Source organism: Silene latifolia, chromosome 11 (genome assembly GCF_048544455.1).
Source record: "Silene latifolia isolate original U9 population chromosome 11, ASM4854445v1, whole genome shotgun sequence".
Taxonomy (NCBI): Eukaryota; Viridiplantae; Streptophyta; class Magnoliopsida; order Caryophyllales; family Caryophyllaceae; genus Silene; species Silene latifolia.
In genome coordinates, this window is record NC_133536.1 from 80,561,756 (window position 1) to 80,583,373 (window position 21,618).

Here is a 21,618-nt window from a genome sequence, read left to right on the forward strand (position 1 = left end):
CATCAATCCTGTCTATAAGGTCAGTCATATAAGGATCACTCCATCAAAGTTAACCCTCGAGTCTAAAATTAAAGTCAAGCACCATGAATTCAAACACGAGAAGTCGCTCACGACATTTCACGAATTCACAAGTCAAGTATAGATTTGTCATCTTGTCCTTTCCTTTGTTTGTTGCCTTAGTATGCGTGATCCCATGTCAAATCGAGTTGTAATGCACGTCATTTCTGTCGAGTAGGAATCCAGCAAATTCCGTCAATCAGCAAGGTCACGAAGCAGTTCAAGCCACAATCACCGTGTCTCTCCAAGACATTTACGCCATGGTCCTACGAGTTCAAGCTACAGTGGAAAATTTGAGCATTCGCGTCCTCACCCTTGAAAATGGGATGGCGGAAAAGAACACGCCACCTAGAGAAACCTCTAGTCTAGGTTGTCCAAAGCTTACCTCTTGCAAAAACCATCGTCCTAGAAAGCCGAAAACAGCTGAAAGGAAACCTGGGAGGCATCAAAGGGTGCTCACCGATTTAGGCATGTCTTATGCCGATGCTTTGAAGAGACTCTCTGCCCAAGGCAAGCTACATCTAATAGGGCTGACCCCGGATCCACCTTTAGAGAAACAGGTGATCCTCTGGAAGGGCAACAAATATTGCTTATATCACCAAGGTAGAGGCCATGATATTGAAGAGTGTTTTCTCTTGAAACACACCATCCAAGATATGATCGAAGAGGGCAAGCTTCCTAAGCCACCTTCTGTCGGGCAATCCAAGAAAATCGACCCTCTTGGGTCTAATATCATTAAACATGACGAAGAATCATTCCTGGATTCTTCTCATCTCCTCAATCCTTATGACGACGATTAGATCAATGTCCTTGAAGATGACGATATCTAAAGTGGAATGCTCATGCTTTCCATGGCCTTCAACAATAAATTTTCCAAAATAGAGGGAACTATTGATAGCCTAAACTCTCGACTTTCTAACATGGAGAACCAGTTTGCTGAAATGAGTAAGAAGCTTGATGCCCAACCTCTCAAAATGAAAAGTGTCCAGACAAAACCTCAACTTGACAGTCCTAAGAAGAAAGAAAAAAATGAGCAATTTATTCCTAGTTCTTCTCATCCAGGAATCAAAATCAATAAAGGCAACCTCATGGAGCCTTCGTCAAAGAAACCTAACAATTCTCTAAGGTCATTCACAAAGGCTTTCGACAAAAAAGATACACCCCCTAGGAAATTTACCAACATTGGTATTACATACATGGATGCCTTTCATAGACTCATGGAGCGACGAATGTTGAAACCTATCGGTCCTACACCTGATCCAGAAAAGAAGGCTAAATTCTGGGATGAGAATGCCTACTGCAAGTACCATAGAGGCAAAAGACATGATACAGAGAAATGTTTCAAATTAAAACATGTCATTCAGGATATGATCGAAAGTGGGAAATTGTCCCTCTCGACCTTTAGCCCACAAGGCAGCTTAGGCAATCCTCATGGATATGCCACTTATCAGGAAATGTGTCTTGACTATTATCCTTCCAGTGTTCCCAATAATGAGGACGAGGTGCTCAAATGGATGAATGCTCAAAGCCAGATGCCGAAGCCAGTTTCCAGAAGAGTAAATGTTCAAGCGTGGGCCGATGATTACGAGTCTGGATCCGAAATCGAGTCCGGGTCCGAGTCCGAGTCTTAGGCTTTATTTCCCCAATTGTTCTAGTATCTTTCTTCGTGTCCATTTCTAGTGATAACCTGGGGGCTATCCCACGAGTCACATGTCTTCTCGAGTCTATGTTAAATACATTTATTATTTATTTCAATAAAAGTACACTTTTTAATCCACATATTTTATCCTATCTCTTCATTTCCTCTTTTCCCGTGACAACAAGATTTGATTTGAGACACTTTAAAACGAACGAACAACAACACATGACAGTCGATGTGAGTGCACTTAGATGATGTTCCATTCCAAGTTATAGAGGATCCAAAACTCCGTGTTCTTTTCTTACCTATTCCATGTCTGGCAATAGAAACCTCACTGTACCCTAGTTTAGGACGAGCCTATCTCAAGAGATTCTAGGACGAATCCAGACCGTCTCCCTTGTTAACGATCCATGATGGAAGGCAAGCCCATTCCCCACAATAAACAACCTGTTTACAAAAAAGACCAACCCGTTTCACACTAAAGGTGCTAGTCTGACCCAAATCCATGGTAACAAACAAATCCAAGACGATACGAGCCAAGATCAAAGACGAAGGCTCAATCAAGAGAAACTCAAGATCAATATCCAAGGCCGCAATTATGCCCGTAATCCAAGACAAAAGAGTCAAAAGAAGAAGGCTCGATCAAACAAGTCAATGTCTATATCCAAAGTCAAAGTTATCTTCAAAACCCGAATCACAAATCTGAGCAAAAGCCGAGATATATTCTAGACCAAGAATCTGGGTCTGAATCAAGAACAAGCCTGAAATCAAATACTGAGCAGAATAACGCTGAAGTATATATAGAATCAAGTTACAGGGTAGAATCAAGACATCAATGAAGATGGTCAGCTAGCACGCTCGCTTAGCCTTTCATACATCACACACCCTAAGTCCTTCTCGAGACCGTTACAGGGAGATAGTTAGGAATTTTTAGAATCCTCTCAAGCTTGTCAAGTATACCCATCCTTCAGGGCCAAGACATGGAAACTTGATCCCACGTCATTTTAACCTACCTTTATGTGCTCAGGCTACATCAAGCCAAGACACTCCATTTCCAAGCCATATTACAAGCCATAATCCCATCGAGCCTTAACTCCACAAAATCAAGCTCCAGAGATTTGTTCATCAAAGCCTCTTATTTCCAAGCTCCACATTCCAAATATCCAATCCAGTTTCACCTTGACCCAGACACGGAGTCTTCGGATACTCTGCTACCTAGGTCGGGACATACCCATATCATCCTTAGGGTCCACTAAGTGTGCTCACATGACAAGGAAATTTTTACAAAATTAGTTATACCTCTTTGGTCTATGATCAGATGGAGTCATCTCAAATCAATTCTTCGAGTCACCAAAGGAATATACCCTTGTGACCAATGCACTTTAAGGTCCTAACAACATAAGCTTAGGTACACACCTGAACTACGATCTTGTTTGATTTCACTTCACGTGAATACGTAGGCAGTCCTTAAGGACACAACCATCCCAAATATAATTATTCCAATTATCAACCATCCCCAATTATCAACTTCCAACCTCAATTATCAACCACCTCAATTAACAACTTCCAACCTCAATTATCAACCACCTCAATTATCAACTTTCAACCTCAATTTCAACCTTCCAACCACAATTTCCATTTCTACCTCCGTACTGGGGGATCCTTCTTGTCGCCTAGTCTTGTTTTTATCAAAATTCCAGAGTCATCTTCTCATCCTGGGGGCTTCTCTTACGAGATGCCACCCTTCCATTATTACTCTATTATTTTGAGTCTAGCTGGTACTCAGTCCAGGCAATGACAAAGGTCTTAGATCGATTATCCAAGTTACCGTGCCTCAGAGAGGGGTCTCTTTTACAGCAAACGGTGAAGACATCCAAGTAGACAGCTGATCCATGGCTCATGCCTTGCCTTTATATACCATCATTCTTCTTCCTTTGGAACTGATACGCCTTATCACCCACATTTGGCTAGGGGTTGCACATACTTATGCAAAATCTGTCAGAGTCATCCATGTGTCATGTCAGTCATCCCTGTGTCGCGTCAAAACTAAGCTAGCGTTGCGTCAGTTTATCGTCTTGCATCCTGGTGAGTCAATGTCGTGTCAAGTCCTATGTCTAAAGCCCATTGAATATGCATAACGCATTACAAACAACAAATTTCTTTGAGCAAGTTTTAAATAACTTTTATAAAGAGACAACTTTTGCAAAACCTATGTGTTTCCTCATGCGTATGTGTTATTTTTTCTATTAGATTGCGTTCTTGTGTGGCCACTAACCATGCAGGTAAGTATCAGAAGCAGTGCTCGCTCCAACTGGGGGCTTCGCTCAAGTCCGAGTAAACTGCGAACTGTCGCAGTACTTTATCAAGATCTCGCTTGCCACAACGTGCGAATTTTATCTGACAGGTGTTTTGACACACCTCAATTATTTTCCTAGCGAGAGTTCAAGACAGCCAATTGTCCCTCTCAACACGTGGAGTTCAACATCAACCTCAATTATGTTCCCCCAGCGAGAGTTCAAGATAGCCAATTGTCCCTCTCAACACGTGGAGTTCAACATCAACCTCAACTATGTTCCCCCAGCGAGAGTTCAAGATAGCCAATTGTCCCTCTCAACACGTGGAGTTCAACATCAACCTCAATTATGTTCCCCCAGCGAGAGTTCAAGACAGCACATTGTCCCTCTCAACACGTGGAGTTCAACATCAATCTCAAGTTTTACCGAAGTTTGTTTGTAGACCGATGCGAGCAGATTTCCCTCAGCAGTTTCTACCGACGTCCTGCTACCCTCAACATTATTGTTTTCTCACGGAGATCGGCAAAGGTGTCGCTCCCCAGAAGTTCCCAAACCAGCGCCTCCTTCCTTAGGTTCGTAAACCCAAAGTTAGGATTCTTATCCCTAGATTCTTAGATTCTAAAATGGCTTCCTTTAGATTCATAAGCCTTTAAGCTCCCACACGAACGACCTTAGGTTCATAAACCCATAAATCCTTTTGGAGTTCTCATACCTCAGAAAGCTTAAACGCGCGCATTTAAAACAAGAATTAGTAACCCAGTAGTTCCTAAACTTAACCCTAGGATCCCCATTCCTCTTAGGTTCATAAGCCTTTAAGTTCCCATACCAGCCATCCTTTTAGGTTCGTACACCCAGGTTCATACGCCTAGCTCTTTAGGTTCCCAAACTCCCTAGAGTTCATACACTTCTACCCTTAGGATCACCTTTTCCCTTTAGGATCATATTCCTTTAGGATCACCTTTTCCTTTTAGGATCATATTCCTTTAGGATCGCCTTTTCTCTTTAGGATCACTTTTTCTTAGAGTTCCTATACCCAAACCTTGGTTATCCCTTAGGTTGAACTTATATTTGACCTCCTTCCCGTCGATGCTTTCCTTTAGGGTCCCACACCCTAGCACAATTCTTATATATCTTTTAAGTCTTAACCTTAGCTCATACGCTTAACCTTAGCTCCTACGCTTAACCTTAGCTCCTATGCACCTCCGGAAACATCTCGAGAAAGAAGTATCAGGTATGATCTCTTCTTATGGCTGGCGAGCTTCCTTACGTAGTCTAATGGACTTTAAACGACCCTCCCCTGAAGTCGACATACTCTAAAATGTTCAAGACGACAGGTCCTTGGTTCAGACCCCTTGAACCGCCTCGCGTCGCCATAGTCGTCAGGTTGTAATCTTCGATTGACCTGATGGCTATACTTTGACTTTCGCCTTGTCCGAGCCTCAGTCAAAGTGGGGGCTCTGTAGATACCTCATTTCTGCACCTCCCGCAAGCCACCCGGTGATGATTGGGCCGCATGTTTGGTACACAGAACGATTTATGATATTTCGTAAGTTTATCGTCAAGTGATAGCTCAAATACTTGTGTCTACCTCATGGTTGTCATCTAGGTGTCATTACGGTGGTTTTGGCAGTAATTAGAGTTCATTTGGAGTCCGGGTCAAAAACCGTCTTCATTTCCTAAAACCGTCAAATCCCGAGTCAAAAGCAATGTGCTTGTCTACCTAAGGTTAGGATGTCACAAAATGTTATGGGTATATCTCATTTTGAGTCCCATGTCACTTCATTAGGCGAAACTTAAGGTTTACATTACAAAATGTTCATTTCATTTAGCTAAAATGACAACCCGACATTTAGGCCCGTTTTACGAGGTGATAACGACTTTTTTAGGTCAGGCCTATTTAACAGAAAGTTCTAGATCTCTTCCTTAGCTTTCCAATGCCACCGAAATCACCTTATTCCGAGTCTTGTATAGAACGTTATGCCTAAAATACAACAGGCTGTCAAACGCGCTTTCTTACGCAGGAGTAAACCGCTGGGGAAAGGACGCAGCAACTGCTGCGCCTCTTCCAAGGGACGCAGCACCTGCTGCGCCTTTTCTCCTGGCTTTCTTTTTGTCCAAGTTTCCGTGTTTAACCTAAGTCGGTTATTTCCGGATCTTTCTCTCCTTTCCTAAACCCTAATTCCGTGATTAGTATAAATAGGGATCGGACCTTCGTTCCTCATATTTCTCACGCGAGTGTCCGCCCTTCTCTTCCCCCTTTGCATTCTAAGACCATGCTCTTGCTTTTTGGCGTCTACGTGCTTGAACTTTCGACCTCGTAAACTCGGATCCTTCTGAGTACCAGCCTCGTTTTGCATGACTGGCCAATTTGACCAACTCAACATCAATCAACTTAATAAACTTTGTTCGTTTTCCTCTTAGAGGGCACTTTCGTCGTACATTCGAGTCAAGCATCACTAAACGGTAACTTAGTTAATCTCGTTTCGTCAAACATGTAAGTCTGAGGATGTAAATCCCATATTTTAATATTGTACTTTATTTTTGTAATCATTATTATAAGATTTGCTTCGAAAATATATTCAAAACCGATTTACAAAACCTTTGTTCAAACCCTTTTTACGGATTAACAGGAGATAGACGTCGAGAAGGAGCGTAGCAACTGCTCCGCCTCTTCGAAGGGACGCAGCACCTGCTGCGGCTCTTCCTGAGGCTGCCGCAGTTCCTGGTCTCCTTTTTCTTCCTTCGTCATCTGTTATTTTCGTCTGTTATTTCTTGTTTAGTCTTTGCTTGTTCTTATTTTATTGACATAATAATTTTAACATATAATTCGTTAAAATTCATCTGTAAATTCCCGACTTAAATCCCAAGTAATTAATATTTGCGGGTTTTCGTCGTTAAAGCAATCCGGGTTTTAGAGATTCGATTCATCAATATCAAGTCTCTGAAATTCGACCTTTGGTATATTTTCATCTGTTCATCGTCATCATTGTCAATAGTTTAACATTAATTTAACCAAATTAGTTAGTTTTAACCAATTTAATTCATAATTAATCTTATAATTAGCGTTTAATTTCTTCTAATTAATTTGAGTCTGTCTTTTATTGCTTTTACGACCAATTCACATGTAAATAGTCCGTTCAACCACTTCTATCCGAGTCAAATATATTAATCGATCATTTAAATCACCAATGAATATTAACGATATGCAATTCCGGCTTCACAGCCATAATTCACCTCAGGAAAGGACGCAGCAGGTGTTGCGCCTCTTCCAAAGGACGCAGCTCTGCGCCTGTTCCGGGTTGAATTTTGCCTCTGAACTTCCGTCGCTGCTTTGACCTAGTTTATTAGCTTACGTATTAATTAACTATTTCTCGTATTATCGCCTAATAATCTGTTCGTTTATTTATTTTCCTTTTTCTTTTCTAAAATTATCCGTTTTGAATGTATTTTCGACGTAGATCAATTAACCCGTTGTAATTATTGTAATTTTCTTTGTTGTATTTTTATTGTATTTCTTTATTATTTATTGTTTGTATGCTCTCACATGTAATCAACATTAAATTCCTACTTCGACCCAATTGTGTGTTAAATTACATGTTCACCGACATTGTTTAATTCACATGCTAGGATTAATTTATTGGATGTTGCATTGCATGCATATAACCTTCAACATATCGAGTATAGATGATTTTCCCTAATCATTAGTAGAGGCCGCTATCGAGGCGGGCGGGATTAGGTGTTCGATCAAAAGAGCTTCCTAATACGTACCCTCACCCCTTACTCCAGATCTCTGTGAACATCCGTGTTCATTGGCATCCACGAGAGTCATTCTAGACATAGAATGCTAAGGGTAACGAGTTCTTGGTGTTCATGTCACTACTTTGTGTCTTGACATGGCACGAGGTATTCGAACGGTTTCCAATTTTCCACAATAAATTGGTGGCGACTCCACAAATGCAAAAGCTTGCTCGTTTTCTACCCGAGCGACCCCCGTGGGCCCGCGTCCATAGGTACCGAGTTGTTTGAGGCCATCCCTACGAAGGATGAGAAGTATTGGTGTCATATTAGGTTGCTTAGGAAGTTAGATAATGGGTTGTATGCGTGGAGAGTGAGAGGATCCTCGCGGATGGTGCTCCCCGATCCCGAGCGCCTACCCGTGATTGACCATTTGGCTGAGTATGACACGGGGAGTGGTGGGCCTAGACCCGAGCCTCTGTTTTACTTGATCGATCCCACCATCCTCCTAGACCTACCCGAGCCTACCACAGTGACGGAGAAATAACCGATTCCTCCACCGCCACGTGCGCGCCGTAGAAGGAGAGCATCTAGGGTGGACGAGGTTGAGACTGAGCCTTCTTTCTCTGCATCGACCTTTTACCCACCACAGTACTCGCCCTACCCCACCATCCACGACCCTAGGATGCAGGTTAGTGACCTGACTGAGTGGATCTCCACTACCTTGGTGCTCCGGAACATGCATGAGATGACCCTCAATCAGGGTATAGGGACAAAGCTGGCACAGCCCGTTTGGTGGAGGGGACCCGGAGTGGACACGAGAGTCTTCCATAGTTACAGGGTTGACCCTAGCTTTTGGAGACCACCAGAGGAGACCGAGTTTGGCTGCCTCACGGGACCGTGGGGAGCCAACTACGACAACCAGTTGGATAAGGCAGGGAGATGGACCGGCGGTGGAGGCTACTCAGCTGCACTTTTTCAGGGAGTAGGTACATCTCGTGTAGGTACATCAGGCACAGGAGGGGGTGAGGAGATGGAGGAGGGTGCGGATATGTGATTTTCGTTGTATTTTTGGATTTGTTTCTCGGTTTGTTGTTGGATATTTGCTATTTTTAGTTGTACTCTTTTAGTTTGGATGATTGTAACTGGCCATAAGGCCGCTACTTGCTTTCACGTACTACGTTTGGGACCTTTAGACAGAAACCTTGAATTGGTGATGGAGTATATTAATGGTCGCAGGAATGATCCTTGGTGAATGTGTGTTTTGATGTCGAAAATTTGCTTTCTGACCTGGAAAACTCGACTGAGTATGTTAATACTCGGCCGAGTATCGCTTACTCGACCGAGCACCCGGATAGTACAGCCTCCGTTCTTTGGAATTGTATAGACTTGGATGAGTAACTGTTTTGGTACGTGTATGCTTCAATACTTTAGTAATGTGTTCGGATTTTATGAGATGCGCCTTGTATATATGATCACGTTATATGATAGAATCTGGGGTGCGACGGTAATAGAAATATGAAATGTGGTTTGTGCGCGTTAACGGTAGTCAGAGTTGATCAAGGGCAATGCCGTCTTTATACTTCTCGCATTTCTCTAATTATGTTGCGTGTCTTGTCTCTAGAATTACATGCATAAGGTGGTTGTTTATATACGTATGGAAGTGTCGTACTTGCCTTATGATAGAGTATATGTTCCATGGTTTTTTTTTGGTGAAATGTGAGAAAATTATATTAAGATCAAAAGACTAATTACAAGAAGAATCGAGTAATAGATAAATCCTATTACTCAGAGCCAAAGACATAAAAAATCAAACCAAGGCATATATGCACACACAAAACCTGACAACTCAAACTCATAGCATGCTCACAGCATACCCCATTTTGCTAGCCACACTCTATCACTGCTCGTCACTGGATACTTGATTTTCCTTCGAATCCTTCTCTGGACTTCATCAATTATATGCTCAGCTACCTTATCTGGTCTAAGAAATACATTGTTAATCCTGACATTGTTTCTTTGAGTTCATACCTGGTAATAACAAGCTGCCAAAACCAGATAGTGAACTTTCTGTTTCAGGCACACTCTTGCAGGCAAGGCTCATGTGCTCCTGTTAACCAGCAGCGAAAAACCACACCATAGTTCCATCTTCTTCAGAATTTGCTGACTGTATCTGTAATGAAAGAATAGGTGCTCATGTGTTTCAGAGTGACTATCACAGATTATGCACCTATCATCAGTGCAGTAGCCAATTTTGCATAACTTATCCTTCACATTCAATCCATTATGCATTATTATTCATACAATGAGGGCATGTTTGGGAATGTTCCAGCTACTCCAAACCATAGAGACCCAGTCTTGCTTAGGCTGTTGTGTCCTAAGCCACTCATAACCATTTCTGATGGAATAACCTCTAGGGTCAGCTGTCCATTTTCCATCAGTGTACCCAGCTTTCATAAGGTTCTTGACCTTTCATATACTCTTCCAGGACCAAGCAACATCAGCAGGAGGCTCATAGTCATGCCAGTTCCAACCTTTTAAGTACACTTGATTAACCCATCTAATCCAAAGCCTATCAGCCTTCCCATAAATCCAATCAACTAGTTTAGCAACTGTGGCATAGTTCCATATCTTTGCTTTCTTGATGCCTAGGCCACCCTCATCTTTAGGCAAAGTAACCTTGTCCCAGGCAATAAGAGGGACTCTGTGATATTCAGCAGTGCCATCCCACAGGTAGTTTCTACATATGGATTCAATCCTCTTGATGATGCTTTTAGGTAAGAGAAAGATGCTTGCCCAATAAGAATAAAGTGTATTAAGTACATAATTAATCAGGACCACTCTACCTGCATAAGAGAGCTTTTTAGCCCCAAGACTTCTGATTCTACTCACCATCTTCTCAACTATAGTGTTGCACTCAGACTTAGTCAATCTACCTGCTTTAATAGGAACTCCAAGATACCTGAATGGCATAGAGCCCTCGACAAAGCCTGTAGCCTGCTAGATATCATCCTTCAGCTGTTGCCCAACCCCATTGTAGTACACTTCAGACTTGGAGCTATTCATATTAAGGCCAGATGCTCTAGAGAAAGATGAAAATGCTCTGAGTAACAACATTATAGAAGCAGTATTTCCCTTGCAGAACATTAGCAGATCATCAGCAAACATCAAATGATTCAATTTGGTTGCCTTACAGAGAGGATGGTATTGGAAAGGCCATCTAGACACAGCATAGTTGATCATTCTGGTTAAGTAATCCATGCAGATAGTAAAGATAAGAGGAGAGATAGGATCACCTTGCCTCAATCCTCTTTTCCCTTTAAAGTAGCCAAAAATACTCCCATTGAGACATAGGGAAAATGAGGTGGATTTTATACATGTCATGACCCTGTGAATGAATGCATCAGGAAACTGCAAGCCCTGGAGTAACTGCTCAACAAAATTCCACTTCACAGTGTCATAAGCTTTCTGTAGGTCAATTTTAAACAAACATCTTGGGGACACAACCTTTCTATTATAAAGCTTGACAATATCTTGACATATTAGAACATTCTCAATAATAGATCTCCCCTTTATGAAAGCCCCTTGATTGTCACTGATGATGCCAGGAAGGACTTGAGCTAATCTATTGCATAACAACTTAGAAATTACCTTATATATCATGTTACAGCATGCAATAGGTCTGAACTGCTTAACTGAAGTTGGTCTCTCACACTTAGGTATAAGAGTTATGTTAGTGGCATTTATCTGGTTCAAAAGCTTACCAGTGGAGAAGAAATCTTTTATAGCAACACACACATCTTCTCCTATAACATCCCAACTGCCTTGAAGAAAGCACTAGTGTATTCATCCGGCCCTAGGGATTTATCAACTGGTGTGTCAAAGAAAATCTTTTTGATTTCAGCATTGGTTACAGGTGCATCCAGTAGAAGAGCATGTTCCTGAGTACATAATTTTCCCTCATTGAGCACACAATGCCTAACATTCTCAACAGGTTTGTTGCTGCCTAAAAGAGTTTTATAGTAGTCAAGGAATGCATTCTGAATGCTTTGGCTATCAGTGCATATAGTGCCATATTGATCCTCAATCTGAATAACTTTATTCATGCTAATCCTCTTCTTTATAGACCCATGGAAATAAGCAGTGTTACTGTCTCCTTCTTCTAGCTATTGGGTCTTTGCTTTCTGGCTCAAAAAACTATCTCTTGCCACAGTAAGCTTCTTGAGGTCAGCAACAGCCTCAAATTCCTTCTGAACCAGTTCAGGATTATGAATATCCTGAACTAACTGTTTTTGTAGATCCTGGAGCTTTGTCTCAACAATTACTGTGAAGTTGATAATATCAGCATAGCAGCTCCTATTTAACTCCTTCAATGCAGGCTTTAAAGCCTTATATGTTCCATGGTTGTTGTCATCTTGCACCTATATAAGCCTGGTGGATAGGTAGAACGAACTTTGGGGACGAAGTACCTTTTTAGAGGGGTAGATAACATCGCGATAAAAGATAAAGTTCTAACGAGTTGACCAAAGTTCCTCTATACTTCACCTTTTCCTTCTATGCTTCACCTTTATTTTAACTTTTAAGCTACGAGTTATGAGTCGTCACAAACTTAGCTTATGTAACTTATGTAACGTGTATATGTGAATTTAACTTGGTACGTAACGAACTAAGTAGTGGTGCGCAGTAACGGCCTTGTCAAGGATGTTAAAAACTTAACTTCATAGGTGTCTTATGTATTCTAATCCTTGGGGTGGCGTTCCTTGTTATGAAACGATAGGTCTTTTCTTAGGTATACTCTCATTGCGTTTGGGATGTATGGGTTGAACTTCGGGGATGAAGTTCTCCTTTTAAGGGGGGAAGACTGTAATAGCCACCCTGTTTAAGGACCCTTTGACCGACTGTTTGACCAGAGAAGACCGTAGGAGGGGATAGGTGAGAGGATAAATGACCTATGTATCTGTTTACTCGACCTAGTAGGGGCTAATCGGTCGAGTAGTGGTAACACTCGACCGAGTAGGGCTTACTCGGCCGAGTATGGGAGTACTCGACCGAGTATCGCTGCTGTTGACACGTTATTATAAAACACAAGTTGGTAAATCTTATTTCATTTTCGACGGTTCCCTATCTCTCTAACCCTAACATATCTCCCTCTCACCTATCACCCACCTCTCTTTACACTCTCATCTGGCCTAGACACTAACCAAGGAAGGGGATTGGTTTATATGTGGAGTATTCAAGTAAGGATGCCATCGTTGTCGACTTCGGTCCGCGTCTCAATGTAACTTGCTGTTTCGTTGTTGTCTTTCAGTAGGTCTTTGGGGTAGTCTTGTAATAGGGCGTGGTTACTGTTTGTAGGATTCATCTCGGAGTCTTGCCTGGCTAGTTGTTGGATGCATTTTCATGGATTAGCGGTAAGGTAGGGTTTCCCTACACGGTTTACTGTTTAATTGATTTAAGATTGTGTTGTAATTGTTTGTACGATTGATATTGTGACTATCTGCTGTTGTTGGGATTGGAGTTTGGTGTTGTTGTTGTGATGGTTGATGATGATGTTCGCGAGGTGCGTCCTCGGCTGAGTGGAGTCACTTGCGGGAGTGGTTTCATGCCCTAGTTTCGCCCTCTGTGGAACCCGCCACAGGAGAGGATGTGCACATTAATGAACAGGGTTATCGCTCATTGATGAGCGGGGGCTTAGGTGGGTACAGCTGCGGTCCCCCACTGGCAGGGCTACACACTTTAGTGTGTAGTCGGTTACATGTTGTGACTGGGAGTTGGAGGTGGATGATGATCAGTTGTTTATCTTATCGTACTTGTCTTATCTTGTTATATAGTAAACTGACCCCGTGTTGTGTTTTCAAAACTGTGGTGATCCATTTGGGGATGGTGAGCAGTTGGTTTAGCAGGTGCAGAGGTCTTGATGCTTGCGGGGCTTCGAAGGGAATCGAGTCACCACGCTACCGGAGTAGATGTCATCGACACTCATGCTTAGTAGTCTTTATAGTTCTCCATGTGGTATCTTACCACGCTGTCCTACAATGTAAAGACTTAAGTTATTTAATAAATGGTCTTTTATTGTTTATTTGATCTACTACCTCGGGCAACCGAGATGGTAACACTTTCATACACTGGGTGGTCCTTGGTAAGACACCTTGGTGTGCGGGGTGGTACACTATGGTTCCACTGTCAAATCCCCGATGATATCGCCTTTGCGAATCATATGTATACCCATCTTCGTCACTTCATCTTTCAGCCGTACTAAAGACAAAGCATTGCATAAGGAATGCACGCTCTCCCTGCTCAACGCATCAGCTACAATATTAGCCTTTCCCTCATGGTAGATTTTCTCTATATCATAGTCCTATATCAGCTCCATCCATCTCCTCTAACGCATATTCAGCTCTGAAAATGTATTTCAAACTCTTGTGGTCTGAAAACACCGTAAAAGTTGCCCCGTAGAGGTAGTGTCTCCAAATATTTAAAGCAAACACAATGGCTCCCAACTGTAAGTCATGAGTAGGGTAGTTCTCTTCATAAGATTTCAGTTGCCTCGATGCATAAGCGATGACCTTCCCATTCTGCATTAAAACACAACCCAACCCATTCTTTGAAGCGTCGGTATAAACCTCAAAGTTTTCACTTCCCTCAGGTAGTGCTAAGAGAAGAACTGTAGTTAAACGTTCTTAATTTTAAAGTTTGGAGTGCTACTTCACAACTCTCATCCCAGCGAAATCGATTCTCTTACTTCATCAAAGCTGTCATTGGCCTAGAAATGGTAGAAAAGTCTTTCACAAACATCCTGTAATAACCAGCCAAGCCTAAGAAACTCCGAATCTTAGCTACATTTTTCGGTGCTTCCCAGTTTGACACTGCTGAAATCTTGCTAGTATGCATAGACATTCCATCCTTTGAAATCACATGGCCCAAAAAAGCTACCTTCTCCAACCAGAACTCGCACTTGGATAACTTGGCATACAACTGATTATCGCATAGTTTTTGGAATATCAATCTTAGATGCTTAGCATGCTTCTCTTTAGTCTTAGAGTAGACTAGGATGTCATCAATGAAGACCACCACAAACTGGTCTAAGAAAGGACTAAAGATCCGATTCATCAAATCCATAACTGTCGCTGTGCGATCGACAACCCAAAAGGCATCACCACATATTCATAGTGACCATACCGCGATATAAAAGCTGTCTTGGGAGCATCCTCCTCTCGTATTCTCAACTGATGGTACCCCGACCTTTAATCGATCTTGGAAAACACCCCAACTCCGCTTAACTGATCAAATAAGTCATCAATTCGCGGCAACGGGTATCTGTTCTTTACCGTGACATGGTTTAACTCCCTGTAGTCGATGCATAACCTCATACTATAATCCTTATTCTTCACAAACAACACTGGTGCTCCCACGGTGATACACTAGGCCGGATAAACCCTTTCTCTAACATATCGTTCAATTGATTTTTCAACTCTTCCAATTCTTTCGGTGCCATCCGGTACGGAGCCTTAGATATAGGTGTCATTCCTGGCTTCAACTACACACTAAAATCAACATCCCTCTTTGGCGGTAACCCCGGAATCTCATCTGGAAAATATCCACGAACTCATCCACAACCGGTATCTCTGTTGCTATCGGCATCTCTAATCGACTATCCCGAATGTGACCAAGAAACATAGGACACCCCTTCCTCAGGTAAGATTTAAAGGTTATAGCTGCAATATCCTTTAACTTTGGCTTGACCACAAACCCCCGGTAGGATACTCTAGTTCCCTTAGGACCCCTCAAAGTCACCTTTTTCTGATGGTAGTCTATACTAGCTTTGTACTTACCCAACCAGTCCATCCCAACAATGACCTCAAACCCACCCATAGGAAACTCAAACAAATTAACCAGAAGGTTAACTTCCCCAATAACCATGGACACCTCTCTATACAACCTCCCACAAGACACTAACGCCCCCGACGATATGACAACATTATCTTTTACAGACTCATATTCCCTTAAGCCCATAACCAAAGCATGTCCCCTAGATACAAGAGAATGCATAGCCCCCGAATCAAATAAAAAAAAGGTCGACGTATTATTAACAAGAAAAGTACCAGTGACGACTTCCGCATCCTCCTCAGCTGCCTGTTTGTCCATCATGAACAACGTGCCACTATTCTTTTGAACCCCACCCTGCACCGTGCTTGCTTATATTGTAGATTTAGCAGCCGAATTCTGATTAGCATTACCTCCCTGTCGTTGGTAAGCCCCTCCATTGTTACGGTTGAAGTAACTATTGTTGCTGTGGCTTTGACCACCCTGATTAGGCCACGACCCTGCCGATTTATTACTTGCCATGCTCTGACTCGATGCTTGAGAATACCTCCTCTGGTATTGTCTCTGGAAACCCAGTCCTCCATAGCTAGTGCACTCATATTTCTTGTGACCAGTACCACCGTAGTTGTAACACGTCACCCCGGAGCTGCCACTATTGGTACGACCACCAAAAGACGACCCACCACTGAATCCGGACCCTCCAGAGTAAGCCTTAGCTTGATTGTAATTACCCTGCTTGAACCCTGATTGCCCGTTGTTCTCCTTATCAGACTTTCTTTTCTCGTCCAATTTCTCCTTAGCCTTCTGTTAGGCCTGGAAATCCCTGCACCGCCCGATCAAGTATTTCATCTAAACCCGATCGCCGGTCGTCGGGGGTGCTAGGCTATCAGGGCACATGAAGATAGGCGCCATGCCATGGAGAGGACAACGGTCAAAATATCAGGACGATATTTGACCATATCCGCGTATATTAAAGGAATTAAATGCGCAACATTAAGTGTGAAGATTATGCAGTAAATACGATAATTAAGAGAGAAATATTTGATAATTATTATTGGCAATTATGGAGAATATTCTGCCTTTAATGCCAGATCATGCAGCCGTTCAGGGAAGAAGACTATATAAGGAACACTTTGAAGATTTCAGAATATATATCATTCCTACGTAAGAAGAAGCATATACAACACTTAGAGAAATACAAAGATTGTTATTGTCATATAATTATTCTCCCAAATTACATAGTGAAATCCTCTCCTGCCTTGGTGCCCGTGGTTTTTTCCCATTCAAGGGTTTTTCCACGTACAAAATTGCTTATCTTGTTATTATTGTTATTTCATTTACGTCTTGTTATTGAACCCTGACAACCTGACCAACAGACTACCTAGAGCTAGTTAACCCTACACAGTTTCACCCTGACCTGATTTCGCCTTGCGCAAAATCCACACAAAATAATTGGCGCCCACCGTGGGGCATCTAGCTCTTTAAATCCTTTTTTCTTATCTTATAAAAACTCAAAAATCCCACAAAAATGGTCCAACCCACCGTTGAAGAACAATTGAATGCAGCTCTCTAAAAAATCGCTGAGTTGGAAAGCCTGAAAGAAAAAGTGGCCCAAACTGAAGCAGAAATCCTGCAATTGAAAGAATCTGAGTCAGCCCTGAAGCAAAAATTAGAAAAAAACTCAAGGGGCAGGCTCTAGATTCCAAACAGGAACCCCATTTTCATCAATCATTAAGAACATTGATTTTTCCAGGTTTGGGAGCCCAAGTATTCCTAAAGTCATTAACGTAGATGGTGATGATGAACCAAAAGATGATGATAAAGAGAAACCTGATGAATCTGCAGCAGCCATCATGATGGCAGTAGTTCAGGAGATCAAGAAACTCAATGAAAAATTCGATAAGATACCAGGAGTACCTGCCAGCATGGAAGAAGCTGCCCCTGATAGCTATGTTGATTCGCCTTTCATAGACGAAATAGGAAAAGTAGACCTACCAAAAAAGTTCACAATTCCATCCATGAGGATCTATGATGGAACTACGGATCCACAAAATCACATGGCTCTTTACAAGCAGAAGATGTTGGCTGCATCTATTCCCAGCGAGTTCAGACAAGTTTGCATGTGCAAGGGATTTGGAACGACCATGACTGGTCCTGCCCTGCAATGGTACATCAACCTGCCTACTGGCAGCATCCATTTCTTTGCCAACCTGATCAACAGTTTCAACCAGCAGTTTGCAAGTAGCAGGGAGTTGGAGAAACGATCCAGTGACCTTTACCGAGTTACACAGAAGCCTGATGAAACTCTCAGGACATTCCTTGCAAGGTTCAACAAAGAGAAAGTGTCTATACCTAGGTGTGACGTTGGAACAGCAGTGGAGGCATTCAGACAGGGGTTACTATCATACAGTGACTTATACATCGAACTCACTAAGTACCCCTGCCACACCTTCGAAGATGTTCAGGCCAAGACTCTTGCTTTCATCAGGCTGGAAGAAGATAAAAGCTACAAACTTGGATCACCCAGTAGATCGAAGGACCATGAAAGAGGCAATAGGAAAAGCAACAGAGGGAACAATTACAGACCTACCCCATATTTCAGGCCAGACTAGTCAGAAGTTACCCTGGCCCATGAGTATCAAGGTAAGGTTAAAGTTTATCCACCTATCTCCGAACATAACTTCAGTCACTACTACAAATATAGGAATAAGTAACGCCTAATAGAAAACGGCCCAGTTAGATAACCGTTCTCTAGAAATAAAGAGAACGTTCTTCTTATATAAGCGTTATGTAATAAAAGAATAGAGAACGCCTTTTATATTAACAGTTCTCTACATTTATTAAAAATAAAAAATAATCGAAAACCCATCTGACTTTTCCTTTATTCTTTATAATAATAATAATAATCCTATTAATCTACGGAGTATTATACACCGTACTTCACTACTTTGCAAAACAATGATATACAACCTTCCATGTTTTTTAACTGAACCAGTCAACAAACCCCTTCAATCCTCACTCTCACTAATCTTCATCACCCTTACTAATCTCCATCACCCGTCTTTCGTTGACTGTCGAGAACCGCCATCAACCGCCTTACATCGTAGATCGCATCGCAACTGTGCACCACCACTTTCCGCCTCTTCATCTGGTCCAAAATTTCTAGGGTTTGCTCACATTACTCCAAAATTTTGAGGATTTATTTTTGTCAGGTTTTGAATTCCGCATATTAATCGAGAAACTTACTTGTTTCTTTGAAAGTTGCAGGTTGGTTTTGCTAGTTTAAGGTCTTTACTTTAGTAAACCCTAGAAATTGGGGATTTTATAATAAAGAGGAAAATTGACGAAAATGGATAGAACTGAGGTTTGTTTCTTGTTTCACATCTCTTGTATTCAATATATTCATATTCTATGTGCTTTCCTCAGTATTCTGTATATATATGCTGCAATTATTGAGCTTTTTTTGTATAGATTTTATAGGTCTCATTTGATTATGTTAGATATTACCTAAATATCATATTTTCGTAATTGATAAACAGGGAGTCTCTCATTTTTTTCACAGCTTTAAGAGGCCTCTGATGTCATAACCAGGATCAATCAAGGTAGCGTTCTGTTTTTCTTTCATTATTTGATTGATGTTTGATTCTTTGGTATGATAGACTATGACTTGCTTGAAGCTCTGATATTCTACTATGATTATGCGATTGAACGGGGCAACGAGGCAAATTTAGTAAGTTGTTTATTTATAATGGTATATTATGCGTAGGTATAATTGATTTGTTTGTTTTACGCACCGTGAACTGTAATGAGTGTGTTTGTTAATTGAGTGATGCGTGTAATATTGGTGTTGAAACATGGTGGACGAGCTTCATTGTTGATCTGGATTGTGTATTGATGTATTTTAAATCGCTTTTTTTTTTTTAGTTTGGGGATGGCCTGAATTCGCCCATTTTAGGCTCTATTGGGTTTGCCATAAGTAGCAAAACTGCCAAATATTTCAGGACAAGCAATTTACTACTATTATATTTAATTTCAGCGAGATTATCATGGTTCAACAACTCGATGGAACTGTGAATGAGTGGGGTTGGTGTAAGCAGAAGGTGAGTTATGGGCTCACTAACATTGTTTTTCAGTGTATTGATGCCTAATGTATGTGTTTTGATCAACCAGTATTGATTGCGCATGAACTTCATTTGACTACTATATTTGTCTTTGCTCGGTGTACTTATGGGTTCTTTGAATTATTGTGCGTATTGCAGAGTGTGATCAAGAAGAAGTATGGTCAAGATGCAACCAATGTTGGTGATGGAGGTGGCTTTGCTCCTAATATCCAGGTTTTGCCACTACCACTAGCTGCTTGTTCATTAATGTCTTTATTTGTGATCTGAGTTTTGAACACTGTATTCATATTCTGCTTTCGACCCTTCAGGAGAACAAGGAAGGTCTTGAGTTGCTCAAGACAGCTATTGAGAAGGCTGGATACACCGGCAAGGTAAATAACCTCATCACTAGTTAACTCTTATGTATGCTCAAGGTGAGATAACCCAGAATTGATTTATGAATCAAACCATTTAGAAGCAGTCATGAACATGATTGGTATGTTATCTTCAGTGTCTTACCGGGTGTCTTACTGGTTTTTTAGTGTGATATTATTTATGTTAAAGAAACTTTCCTCAAATTAATATCGGTTTACTTTTACATATGCTCGTTGTAATAACATTCATTCATCTTTTTTCCTTATCCATCATTTGTGTAGGTGCAAAACGTTGGGATTATCGGGATATTCAGGCGAACATTAAACCTTCCAATCCTTTCGTGGCCAAGCGCCTATGCTTTGTCGCTGTGGGTTATCCCTTATGAAACAAATGTACTACGGTTAGCCTAACCTTCATCTTTAGCTTTATTAGTTTTAAAAGGTTGTCTATACAACTTGAGTTTACCAGTGAAATATCTTAGCTTTTTAATCGTCAAGAATGCACTATATTAATACTCCAGTTTATACAGAATTCATTATATGATTCTGAGCATGCTGTAATTTTCTTGCAGCTTTAGGTACATCGACAACCATGATGTATTGCAGCCTTACGGTGCTGTGCTGTTGTTGGATTTGAAGAGTGCTGTTGCTAATTCCTTCCCTTCTAGTGTAGCAAAAGCTTAATATTTTGCTTGTATCATTTTATCTTGTTATGATGCTCGACTTAGTATAAATGTTTCTCTTATTGACGGATTTTTTCCGTCAGTTTCCCTCGTTTTTTTTGTAGTGACATGTTCTCAATCGCAGCAGGTGGTTAGTGGGATGTATGTTGCAGCATCTGAGTTCTACAAGCAGGACAAGTCATATGACTTAAACTTCAAGGAAGAGGTAGGCTTCAGTTGCCTTTCAACTTGGTTAAGATCGATTTTGTTTGTTCGCGACAGAATGTTTACTGATTGGACTTCACCGATTGCGATGTTTGCAGAATAACGATGGGTCACAAAGGATTTCTGGTGAGCCCCTCAAGGATCTCTACAAGTCATTTGTGGCTGAGTACCCCATTGTGTCAATTGAAGATCCTTTTGACCAAGATGACAGGGAGCACTATGCTAAGATGACCGCAGAAATTGGAGACAAAGTACAAATTGTTGGAGATGATCTCTTGATGACCGCAGAAATCGGACTTAGTTAGTTTGCTCGTTGTTTTGGCTCTGGTTGTGAATAAATTGTTGGAGATGATCTCTGTATTTGTATTTGTATTGGTATTGGTATTGGTATTTGATTTTAATGAGAATAAATATATTAATTTTATCCAAATATCATCAATATTTTTTTTAAAAAAAAAGCCAAGAGGGATAGAGAACTGTTAGCTTACCCAACCGTTCTCTTTTACTAGGAAAAGAGAACGCTTATTAGGTGTTCTCTAAAGCTCATTTGAGCCGTTCTATATGATTATGAATACAAAACGCCTCTTCTAACAGTTCTCTAAGCTTTAGAGAACACTGAGTTGGAGAACGCCTCTAAAGTGTTCTCTAATATTAATTCCAATAGTTCTCTAAGCCTATTTCTGTAGTAGTGAGTGTTGATATTGCAGG

At 41.3% G+C, this 21,618-nt stretch overlaps 1 protein-coding gene and 1 long non-coding RNA gene across 3 annotated transcripts; both read left to right on the forward strand.

Annotated features, from left to right (window-relative positions):
* Positions 1–18,542: 18,542 nt before the first annotated feature.
* Positions 18,543–19,151, forward strand: LOC141614942 (uncharacterized). Its single transcript, XR_012529488.1, has 3 exons — positions 18,543–18,700; positions 18,817–18,913; positions 19,089–19,151. It is a non-coding gene; the product is annotated as an uncharacterized LOC141614942 (long non-coding RNA).
* Positions 19,152–19,469: 318 nt separating this feature from the next.
* On the forward strand, positions 19,470–21,340 carry LOC141614943 (enolase-like). Of its 2 annotated transcripts, none has more exons than XM_074433596.1 (5): positions 19,470–19,649; positions 19,809–19,883; positions 19,979–20,041; positions 20,834–20,911; positions 21,009–21,340. In XM_074433596.1, the coding sequence occupies exons 1-5, from the start codon at positions 19,596–19,598 to the stop codon at positions 21,213–21,215; spliced, it is 477 nt and encodes a 158-aa protein (XP_074289697.1). In that variant the 5' UTR covers positions 19,470–19,595; the 3' UTR covers positions 21,216–21,340. The 2 variants fall into 2 exon arrangements, with proteins under 2 accessions (XP_074289697.1, XP_074289699.1); XM_074433598.1 differs by lacking the exons at positions 20,834–20,911; positions 21,009–21,340 and adding exons at positions 20,306–20,416; positions 20,596–20,824.
* The last annotated feature ends 278 nt before the right edge of the window (positions 21,341–21,618 follow it).

Coding starts and splice junctions, on each gene's coding strand:
- LOC141614943 (XM_074433596.1), top strand. CDS start 19,596: ATGGTTCAACAACTCGATGGAACTGTGAATGAGTGGGGTTGGTGTAAG. Junction 19,650..19,808: donor GGGGTTGGTGTAAGCAGAAG/GTGAGTTATGGG, acceptor TGCGTATTGCAG/AGTGTGATCAAGAAGAAGTA. Junction 20,912..21,008: donor ACTTAAACTTCAAGGAAGAG/GTAGGCTTCAGT, acceptor CGATGTTTGCAG/AATAACGATGGGTCACAAAG.